Source organism: Larimichthys crocea, chromosome XVIII (assembly GCF_000972845.2).
Source record: "Larimichthys crocea isolate SSNF chromosome XVIII, L_crocea_2.0, whole genome shotgun sequence".
Lineage (NCBI taxonomy): Eukaryota > Metazoa > Chordata > Actinopteri > Sciaenidae > Larimichthys > Larimichthys crocea.
The window spans coordinates 6,430,244-6,442,252 of NC_040028.1; the positions used below are offsets into that span (position 1 = coordinate 6,430,244).

Consider the following 12,009-nt stretch of genomic DNA (forward strand, 5'->3'; position numbering starts at 1 on the left):
CTGAGATAATCTTCATCCACAAATCAGCCCTACCTGTAAGGTCCACCCCCGGTTCCACGCGTCATAGTGTCATACCGTAGTCCACGAAGTGGAGGTGTAGGAGATGGTGGCACATCCTGCCGCAAGGGGCCTCTCTGCTGGGAGCTAGAAGTGGAAAACAAGAAGTCAAAACACTATCAGAATATGAGAATGGACAGGTGTGCTCTTTCAAAATAAAACAGATGATTTAACATGACTTTTCCTTGAATTTAATCACCTTGGATGGGGGTAGTACCCAGGGTCTACTCCCCGAGGGTCACCTGGCCGTGCATATGGCTGACCAGGTGGGTAGCTGGAGTAAGACGGGCCAGACTGGGAGTTGGGGGTAGGGTACGTTGGGGCTTGAGGGTACCCCTGTGAGGTTGGGGGAGGTCCTGGGTAATGACCTGACCAGAGCTGCATGGGGTAGTCAGCTGGATCCAATGGACCTCGTCTGGAGAAGAGAACGGCACAATTTTGAAACCAACTCTGAGCTTTATATATTTAACAATATTAAAACTAGTTTTATGTGGCATTGGGAAAAAATAAACAGTTCACTCGTTCATTCCTTTGACCAATCAACAAAGAGGAAGACAGCCAATGGCTGAGTGGTCAAAAAGCTTGTCTGAAAACGCTGGCATTGGCTGATCTCGAAATATAACTTTCATTTAACAGACTGTGACTATACCTACTGTGTAGTCAATGAAAGAAAACTGTCTGCATTTTGTTATTATTTTCATATAGTGATAGATATATAAACCTGTAAAAAAATGACAATGTTATGAAAGACAGTCAGTAAAATTAACATGATCTGCCTGCATGACACCACTACACAGATGCGGTTTCAGCCTCTTGCTCTGCTTGGATTCACTCAAAACATCATCAACCAACTGCTGGCCCTGTGAACATGTCACAGTTGCTGTTCTTGTTTGCTTTGTGGTGCTTTTTTTCACATCTTTTATGAAGGAAATATGAGCAAATGTGAACCCTGCACTTACTGCCAGTCGGTCTGGTAAATCTGTTGACTAAATAACTAAAATATTCATGAAAACCTGCTGAAAACTATTTGTTTTGGACTACAGAGAAGAGAGAAAGAGAGGAGAGCCAACAGCCCATCCCAGCCAAAGATCACATAGCAACAGAATATAAGTGACATGTGACAGTTAAGTAGGCTAGGGCTCAGTTAACACACACGCAAACACACACACACACACAGCTGTGGTAATCCTGTCCAGTCCCGTTAATAGATATCGATGTCTTGTGCTTAGTGGATAGCAAGTACACAAACATGTGTCATCCACATAGCTAACATTATGAGGTATTACATTTTATCTCTCTGTCTCTCAGTCTCTTTTTATCTGTCTGCATTTGTCTCTCATCCTTTCTCAATCTGACTAATCATCCCTCTCTCATTTCTGTTTTTCAAAATGTGCTTTAATGTAGTTGCTTCTATATTTCATTCGTATATTCGTGGATGTTTGTGTATGTACTAAGACGTGAGATTAGGCGTGTCGTATCCAAAAAAACAATTCTGCATTATTTTGTATGAACACACTTAAAAATAATGTGTACTGGAGCATGTACTTGTGTTAAAATGTGTTCAGAGCAGACTCATGTTACTCTTATTCAGTATCATAATGACACTTATCATTGATATGCACAGTTAAGTGGGTGTGGCTCCACAACCTCTAACCAATCACAGAAGTTGACCTGTTGGCTGTTGCCTAGAAATAACGTTAACGTGTACACAAGCAGGGAGACAGACAGAATGAATCAAACACAGATTCGTACATAACTACTTACACATACACACATACAGTACATATATACACACAGTGCTGGTGGTCTCTATGCTGACGCCTGTGTGCGTCAATTTGGGTGGTCAGCAGTGGAAAGTGCCTAACTAACTACATGCCCATCATGTTTGGGATGTCTGCTACTGCCCCGTCTGGCTCCATAACCGCCATGTGAGTTTGTGTGAGTGCACACACACATTGCATTCCTGCTTCTCTGTCAACTCATCTGTCAACCTATCTGTCATCTGTCTGCCGGTTTTCAACTTATTCTGCAACACTTATTGTAAGTCATTCTGGGTAAGCATATCGGCTTCATGTCTCAAATGTCTCCCGTCTTGATAGCCACAGCCGTTTTGTCTGCTTTGCTTCTGCTGGAAAGCCGACCAACACATCAAGTCTGCCAGCTGCCCTGTCTGTCTGCCTCTGTCTCTCTCTCTTTTTAGACATTTTATGGCTACGAGTCTTCCTGCAAGCTAATCTGCATGGCTTGCTATCCATCTCTGAGCCTATATACCTATGCCCATATCAGTCGGTCAAATCCGTCACTCAGCATTTGGCCCCCATGGCCACAATAATAGAGATAAGATCAGTGCAGAGGTGACGGGGAGGTGAAGGCAGGACGGAGAGGGGCAAGAGAGAGATAAGATAGGAAGGAAGGAGCAGAGGGAAGGAAAAGTGAAACGGAGGGAAAAGGGAGATGCAGATGGAAAAGAAGGACAAGAAAAGAGAAAGAGGTGTGGAAGATACAATAAAAAAGCAGTAGGGTGTAAGAAGAAAAGACACCATCTTTAAAAGTTACGGATAATTAAGTCATCAGTAGATTTTGTCAAACAAACGTCATTTTTAGAGACACGATTATTCGTAACAAGCATGTAAATAAGGAGAAAATGAGGTGAAGCAGAAAAGGACAGTGAGCTGTGATGGAGAAGAAGTTTAAAATACAAAGGACAAAAAAGGGAAGAGAGATTAAGAAGTGACCTGAAAAAAAAGTGAGGCGAATGTGGAGCAAAGAATGAAATGAGATAAGGCAAGAAGTGAGTCTTTTATTTTAAAAGACAATTTGGCAGCACAGACACCTAAAAAAAAAGAAGAAGAAGAAAAGTAGATTAAATCTCATGACTAAGCTTTTATTTCAATGTGTGTGATCTTTCAGTGGTTACGGTTATAAACTGCTGCACCAGCTAGCCAAAGAATGTATGCTTCTTGGTTGGTCTGCTTAGATTTCTATGTGATCTCCAAACCTCTGTCACCACCTGTTGGGAATGTAACAGTGATCTACTGGAAATCAAGTGGGGGGGAAAAAAAACATATGGAAAACGTTGACAATTTATTGGATCTCTGGGAGGGTTGAAGTTTAACAGGTGCTGGACAGAGCTGTAATTATTATTTACAAATATTATAAGAAAAATAGACAGACCATTTAAATGGTAGAACAATTAGGTGGTTAAATATCTTTTGTTGGCCAGAAAATATAGGTGATTTCAAATATGACCTTTGGCTCAGGAAATGTTTTCACATTGCACAGTGCATTTTCCCAATTTTCTAAAATAATTTAAAAAACTCAACAGACTTATTGATAATCAAAATAATCATTAGTTGGAGCCTGACTTCTGAGAGGGAATGGAGTGGAAATCCAGTGGGACTCTTCAGGGAATTCACTGTAAATCCGGTGGCAAGTTTGGAATTCTCCCTCCAGGAACTTAGTCGGCACTGCACAGCAGCTGGGGATTACGAGGTAATGAGGATGGAACCCATTACTGGCACACATAAACACACACACACTGCAAACCTTAGCTTAAATGCAGTGCTAGTTACTAATCACCCCCCTCCCAAACCCCACGCACTCTGGAGGAGGCAAATTGGCACACAGCTGGAGAGGAGTTAAGACCAAATGAGGAGGCTGGTGGTCTCTGTGTGTGCATGTGTGTGTGGGAGACAGAGAGAGAGAGAAGCAGGGAGAAAGATAGAGACAGATGTAATGAATGACAACAGCTTCCTGGCACATACAACGACTAGCTTAACATAATTGAAAGAGTAATCAAAGCAAAATGAAATTGGAACTCAAAAAACTCCAAGAAAGAACAGAAAAGCCACCGAGGGATCAGTTTGAAGTGAAATCCAACTATGTATTTAGGGATGACTTCTTTAATATTGTTAGTCTTGTAGATAGTGCACTCAGAGTACATAGGTTAGATATTTAATTGGAAAGATTTCTCTCCATGTCTGACAGTAACTGAGAGTAATGTGAGCCTTTCTAATTCCCCGGTATTTAAGAGATTTCGAATGGATTTTGGAGGAACTAAGGAGTTGTTATATGCCCTCTGCACCTGCCCCTCTCTCTCATATCCACACTTTCACTTACTCTTCCTAAAAGGGCTGGATACAGCTGTTATACTAGTGGAAACACACACACACACACACACACACACACACACACACACACACACACACACACACATACACACACATTCACAGCCATCGATCATCTCAGCCTGTCTCAGAGAGACACAAATACCTTTAAGAAAGAGAGACAAGATGTAGCGTTGTGACACAGCACATTAAAATACTCCTGAGAGCCAATGACGGCCGCGCGGCAGATGGCTTGTCTCAATAAATCTAAAGACTAAAGCACAAACACAAACAATACTGCCTCAAAATGAGAGGAGAGGAAAAGTTAAGACGAGAGGGGGGGAGGGTTATAGAAGGTGAGAAAAGGGAGACAGAGGGGGGATTAAAGAGTGATATTTAAAATGACTGACAAAGGAGAGACGGAAAGAAGCAGAGATGAACTTCTGCAGCTTTAATTCAGTTATTTCTTTATGAGCCTTTATGGAGCCGAGTCCTCAACTTGTGTTGATATCCATTTAAAACGGATTTTAGGCTCGGGGTTGGGAAAGTACTTCATATATTCAAATTGCATTCAACAGTGTCATATTCTTTGTCAATGAGAGTCACGATATTTTGACAGTCTGGTAATAAAACAGATTAATAGCTCAAATTGTTCCACAACTGCTGTCGTAATGTCATTTGGTGAGCTGCAGTGAAAATGGAGCTGCTGTGGTATAATGTCCCTGGAGTTAAACTAAGTTTAGCTTAGTTCCATCTTCTTAATGTGATACTATGAAGCTTTAATCACAGAGGCATCACAGTCCAAACAATGAGGCAATATAGGCTTAAGTGAGAAATAATGAAGGGTGGATGAATATTTTATCTTCTATCTAAGGATGGGTGGGAGAAGAGTGGAAAGTCTATTTGAGCGGAGACAGTGCTGGAGTGAAAACGAAACCTGCGTCACATCTTGGGCTTTTTGCAAATGACATTTAATATTGGGTTTGAACTGCTCAGTAATTCTAATGAGTTTATCGCATTAATATACTGTAAAGCAGAGCTTGAAATTAAAAATGAAAATGACATCATGTGGTAAAAAAGGTGACTAAAAAGAAGACCTGACTCTTGATTAATGGAGATGCTAATAGTCCAAATGTCTTCATCAAAAACAAATTTGTAAATGTGGTGAAAATGGTTGGAAAAAAAAAAAGATGGTGCCCTCGAGCTGCCCAGTGTCCTTCCATAACAATATTAAATATTACACAAGGACATTTAGCAATCCTATTATCACGTGTGTGTAATGTGGTGTAACTATTAACTATAAAGCTTCAGTTTGAAAGAAACCAGGTGCGTATGAATATGCATATTTATGCTGCTTCAAAAACCAATTAAATCATCTGATCCTGAAGGGGATACTGAGATGTAATTATAAAGTTTCTGCCATGTATTATTTGTTCCAACTATGTGTATTACTGTTCACACACAGAACCACAATGCACAATTAAAATGTATACAAAATAAACAACTTTAGGCTAAGATTTTGAAAATCCCTCCTCCATCCCTCCATCTCTCCAGGCTTCCCTCCAAAGCCACCTTTCCAAAACACATGCACACAGGTAGGCAAGTAGGTAGGTGAACACAATGCCATCCAATCACCTATAGCATGCCTGTGACAGCCACAGATACACATTTCTTTTTTGTTTTTTTAATCAGAGCATTTGACTTTGATTGCTGTCAGGATGTAACTTCAACAAACAATGTCACATATATACATACATACATTACCACACTGGCTTTAAGAGTATAATCATAAATCATTCCAGAGGCATCAGGCAGGCTGTCAACCAAGATGTTCAGGCATTAAGCAGAGAGTGAAGGCTTTCAGCATGATTGGCAGTTGTCTTTATTTGACCAAGTTAAACCGCACAAAGCTGCTGTGTGAGCACGCTGCGCAGGTACAGTATATGGCATCTGGAACTGTCTTAACTGTGCGAAGTGAAAAAACAAACTCTCAAACAGAACAGAGCTGAGTCATTAAGAGTGACGCCTGAAGCCGCAAAGAGAGGTTTTGCTGTTTTATTAGGAGAAGCCCAATGAGACACTAAGCTGTTTTCCTACTTATGGTTAAGTGGTTACATACTGTGTGTCTGAGTGCGTGTGTGTGTATGTCAGAGATGGTATTCTGTTGGTTCAGCTGTCAGTGTGGTTTGTGTTGGTGCTCATGTGTGTGTGCGTCTGTGTGTGGGTTAGACACCCCTAAACCTCCCTCGACTCCTGACCCCTTGAAGTCACATGATACTCCATCAGTTCTCACCAAACACTTAGAAGACGGGGTCAAAGGCTAAAGAAGGGTATTATCAACCAAGATTAGGAGGCATACCAAATACATAGACATAACATTCAAACCCTCAATACCATTTGGTAAAGTTAACAACCATTTGGTGGAGGACTGGACCTCTGATAACCCCGCAACTGCTGTGGAACCAAAGCTGATGTAATGTGTTATTTTTATGGACATCACGCCCAGGGCTGGTTTTTGCTATGGGCAATGTGGGCGACCGCCCATGGCGCAATGTATGTGAGGGCACACAAGGATCTACCGCCCATGGCGCAATGTATGTGAGGGCACACAAGGATCTTGCATGTGATGTAAGTGTGATCTAACTTACATATTGTATCTTAATTATAAATTCAGTGGCGTTTCTGAAATATTTTGGAGCTGGAGCACCCACTGGCCAAAATGAGGAGTCAGATGCTTCCACAGCAGCCACAGACATGGTCGTGGAATCTTTTTTTTATTTTAGTGTAGTTTTTTATTTATTTATTTATTTTAGCTTTCTTCAGGGATTTTTCAAGCATGGTTATTAGATGGTGATGAAGGATTTGTGCAATTTACATTGGTGTTTATATTTTGTATTTCATTTATTTATCTTGTTTTTTCTCTGTTCTTGTTAGCTTTTTTATTTAAGATTATATATAATAAAATAATACAAATAATATAATATATTGTTGTGTTGTTGGTAGGGTTTAAGGGTAAGTCTTTTTAAAAAAATCTTTTTTGGGCGAGGGGCCAAGGGATGGTTCGCCCAGGGTGTAAATCTAGCCAGGACCACCTCTAAACACGCCTTAAAAACAGAAGTGTTACGGAGAATAAGAATATCCTAAACTAGACTTATTATTACTTAAGATTTTATGAAAACGTTTATGAGACTTATTTTTGACTGCTTGCTAAGCTTTACCCCTCTAGTTACTGTTAATATCTGTCAATCTGTCAGGCTTTTCATTCTCATATGGCATATATCAACATTATACATACTGTATTTACAGTGGTAACAGTATCAAAATTCACATACATGTGTTACACAAAGGGCCTGTGATTTTACACAAAAGCAGCTGTAGCTAGCCAGAGTGGGCTAATGTTTTTTTGATTGGCTAATGACTTTAGATTTTTTCCAGCCTGGCAAAGAATCTTAAATATGAACAACTGCTGTCTACCTGATATTAGATTAGACTATCGGGCAACAACACAGGGTAAAGCTAATTTTCCCTAGTTGCCCTATAATAACATGATGATGTAATCGTGTAAGTAAGAATGAGATTGAAGAGTTGCTTGTCCATCATAAACATTGGACTGAATGTTTATTATAGAAAAAACATATACCTGGACAAGCTACAGAGGGGGTAGATTTATGCTTTAATGTTTGTATTTTGCTGGAGTGTAACTTTGATCAAACCAAATTAAGGAGCAGGACAGAGCTTCTATTGGTATTTAAACTCTGAAAAACTGGGACTGTATTGTCATTGCACCAAGGATGGACAATGAAATGCAGTTTAGCATGAACAACAGTAGTTATAGTCACAACTGCAGGTATACATATAGTAATTGTGGGTTAGTTAGGCTAAAATATATACAAGATGAAGTGTGAAGGTTCAGTTAATAATTGTTTGCAGATTAACAACAGTGAATGATATACTCATGTAGTACAACATGGATCACTGCTATCAGAGGAGAGCTTCCTGCAGTAAGGTGGAGCCTGACTATCACCAAATTTGAGTCAAACATTGTTGGTGAGTCAGGTTGAAAAGAGAGCTCAAGAGCCTGCGAGAAGATCAGACATTATTTCTCTGCGGATTATTCGACTTTAACTAAAACGGAGATGCAATCCTGCTTATTAATTTTCTGTTTTGGACTACGTGCCAAAGATGTAATTAGTGGAGGCTTTATAGCAGGGGCAAATTTGTGTTAAAATGACTGGCCAACAAGGAGTTGACAGTCAAAGAGGAGACCACTAAAGAATAAAATCTTCATTTGTATTCTTTAAAACAACCAAAGAGCAAAGGACAGAGAGAAGGCAGATGAATGTAAAGAGAAGAAGTTAGCATAAACAGAAGGCAAAGAGGTGTGACCACAGAGGCCTGAGCCAGACAGGAGAGGAGGAAGGAAGAAGACAAGGGCTGTGTCTGAAATCACCCCCTTTTCATTATATAGCACATATTTATTATGCAGAGTGTGAAAACGTATCCCACATGTACACTAGTTTCTACCAACAATGCCATATTATAATGCTTCACATTCATAGATGCGAAAATCACCAGTGTGCGACTTCTGTTAGTGTTGATGCGATGATGATGATGATGACTTGTAAATAACTAAAAATCTCAATTTACTCTTGAGTAAACTTCTGATTGCACATTAAATAGTCCGTCGTGAATGAATCGACAAGGGGGTGATTTTGGACACAGCCCATGTTGAGGACAAGAAATAGAGAGAGGAAGAGACCAGGATTATTGTGTCTGAATAACAAGACTTAGAAGAGAAACAGAAGGAAGCCATTAAGCTCAGAAGCAGTAAAAAGACTCTGACAGTCAAGTAAAAAAAAAAGTAGAGAATGGGGAAAAAGTTAAGAGAGAAGACAATGAGGTAGGAAATGAAGCAGGAAAAAGGGCGAGAGTTTTACATTTGAAAGTTGAAGAGAAAAGAATGACAAATAGGACTACAGGTAAGAGAGATTGAACTTCCCTGATGTAGCTCTTGTGGAGTGAGCTGAGAAGATGAACATGAAATGAGAAGGAAGAAAGGAGCAGAAAATGAGGAAGGGGGGGGACAACAAAGAGAAGGAATGGAAAGGAGGGTGAAGAATGGAGGAGAAGAGAAGAAAAAAGGCAGAGAAACAAGTGCTGCCCTCCAGAGAACTGGCATGCTGAAGGTCAGCATCTGCTGAGAATAATGGGCCCTACTTTAGAGGAACATGCACGCACACACACACACACTCCTGGATGCTTGCTTATACAGTTCACGTTTGAATGAAACTAAACACCTTTCAGGGGCACCTATCTGTCTTTGTCAATAAAGTTCTGTCAAATATGATTAATCCACCTGGAAATCATGAATTAAAAGCTGACCAGTCCAGGAAACCAGCATGATTACGTTCCCCTGTGTATGTGTGTGTATACACATTTGGAAATATGCCATGTGTGTATCCTGGTATGAATGGGAATGACTGTGAATGAGTGAGGGTGCATAATACAGGGTACTGGTATTAAAAAAGACAGCTGAAGTGTTAAAAAAAAAGAAAAAAAAAGACAAAACCAGGAGGAGATGAAATGAAAATGACCACAGGAGGAGATAGGAGGATATTTTTATAGATCATGAAAGACGACGGTGATGTGATAAGTACTTAAAGTATGAGGAAAAGCTACAGTGAGAAAGGAGAAAACAGGAGAGCGATTTAAATCAGAGTACAAAAAAAGAATAAAAAGAGAAACAGTACTGAAAGGAAATGAGATGGGAGAAGGACAGTCGAGAAACCCATTAGAGGAAAGTGAGAGGAACTGAGGGATGAGGGCCTTCCAGATGGTAGGAGACTGTTGCCGCGGAAACACAGAGAGGGCAGAACAATGGGGATTTGGAGTGGTGTTTCGCATCCCATCATAATACGGCCATGCCATTTGGAAACTGAGCGATGAGGCTGCAGCCCAAAAAAAAACAAAAAACGCAGAGACTGCCAATTGACTGCAGGCAGCTCCTCAAAAAATAAATTCTGATCAATATGATAAATAAGAGGTGAGCTGACAGATCACAGCTAAGACACATGTTCTGTACCACATCATGGGGTTGGATGTCCTTCAAAACCTTTGTTCATGTAAGTGCAACTCCTCTTCAGTTGCATCCATTCTCTCCCCTTGCCTGTTCATTCACACACCTATACTATATACTGTATGTTACCGAACAGATCGGTCACAAATAAAAACCATAATATTGTGTCAGCAGCCGAAGAAGATACAAACCAAGAAGAGGAGGACGTTTTTCTAATATACAATGGAATCATTTTAATACACTGGCATGAAGAACTAACATAATCTTTGAATTTTTACTATTACGTTTTAATCATTTCACAATTCACAAATCATTTTTAAGATGTCGAATAATAGAAATCAGGAAGACTCTACGTTTTCTTAAAATCAGCTGACTGTTGGTGTTTAATTTTTTTGTTAAACCAATCATGTTGTTGGTGTCAAACTTTAAAGTCTCTGTAAAGGAAATTCTGAGATTTCTTTCAAAATACATTAAATATGCTGGAAAAAAGTCCAGGATTTTTTGGGCGGTCCTAAAGGGTGGCTTGATGACACACTGAGGCCACCCTGAGCATACCCCTGCACCCCTAACAGAGAGATAGAGATCAATTAATCTCGCTCAGAGCGTTTCAAAGTTAGTCATGTTATTTTCTGAACTCATCTGACACGTTTCAGTGGCTTCAAAATTGCTGCTTGACTCCTCGTGGCTTGGCTTCAGCGCATTCAGTGGACACGCCCCCACAGTCTTGGAGCTGAGAATACTGCACATTTTTTTCCTGATTTTGACATCTAATTTCATAAACTTGTGGATATTTCTAATCATTCAAATTTGGCTGGGTGGTTAATAACACTTTCTTCTTGGGTCCGACACTCAGAACATATTTATTCTTACTTTACAGATTTAAATCTGCTTTCTCCTCTGCTGTGAGCTGTCATTTCACATATACTCATATTGTACCTTTCATCTCAAATTCATCATATCTGGTGTTCTTTCCTCATCAGAAGTCCACTCCTCATCACATCCAGGTCTTCATCCCTTCACCATGACCACTGCTATTGGGAGTTTCCTATGAATGGGTACACCACCCCCTTCAAATATAGCGATGGAGTCCAAAGACTTCAGATTTCTCATTTCATCATAAACTATTACCATATTTCAAAGTTTCTTCTATAAATTCTACAAATAAAAACTGTCCCAGAAGACACAAAAAAGGAAAAAGTGAATACATATTGATATAACTTTACAAGGTATGCAACAATAACATCAATGTTAAAACTTAAGGAAACAGATGGTGTCACTTTTGACTGTTGTGAAATTCAACTCTCCAACCTGCACATGGTCACGAGCAGTAATATCAAAGGAAATCAAGATTTTATTGCAGGGAGAACCTCTAGAAATTGGAAACATCAAATGAAGCCATAAGTCGTGACAAAGGTGCAGTCTGAGCCACTAGCCATATCAGCTTTTAGATATTTGAATGTGCAACAGCCATAAAGACAGATGGATCACATTGGCAGTGAATTGGCTGCACCTTGTTAAGTACCTGAATGTGTCGTGTTCATCTATATGAGTGGAAATGATTCAAACTAAAGGTGACATTAAGTTATGGCAGTATCACACATACTCACTTATAGGCAGTGTAGTGGTTGACTTCATGAAACATCATGAAATCCATTACCGATAATACCATATCCTATTCAAAGAGTCTCCATTATTTCACATCTTGAGCCAATAAGGTTCCCTCTCAGCAAGACGTAATAGTTTCAAGCTGGGGACATTTTGCTCTGAGCA

General features: G+C 39.9%; 1 protein-coding gene across 5 annotated transcripts in view; it reads right to left on the reverse strand.

Moving 5' to 3' along the window:
- The window catches only part of pard3bb (par-3 family cell polarity regulator beta b), a 192,379-nt gene that overhangs the window by 3,891 nt on the left and 176,479 nt on the right, over positions 1 to 12,009 (reverse strand). For 4 of the 5 annotated variants that reach the window (XM_027290885.1, XM_027290884.1, XM_019269594.2 and 1 more), the window contains 2 exons: positions 257 to 472; positions 34 to 144 (listed from right to left, as the gene is read on the reverse strand). In XM_027290885.1, coding sequence (XP_027146686.1) covers positions 34 to 144; positions 257 to 472 — 327 coding nt within the window. The remainder of the gene's footprint in view (positions 1 to 33; positions 145 to 256; positions 473 to 12,009) is intronic. The other variant, XM_019269595.2, reaches the window with a different exon arrangement.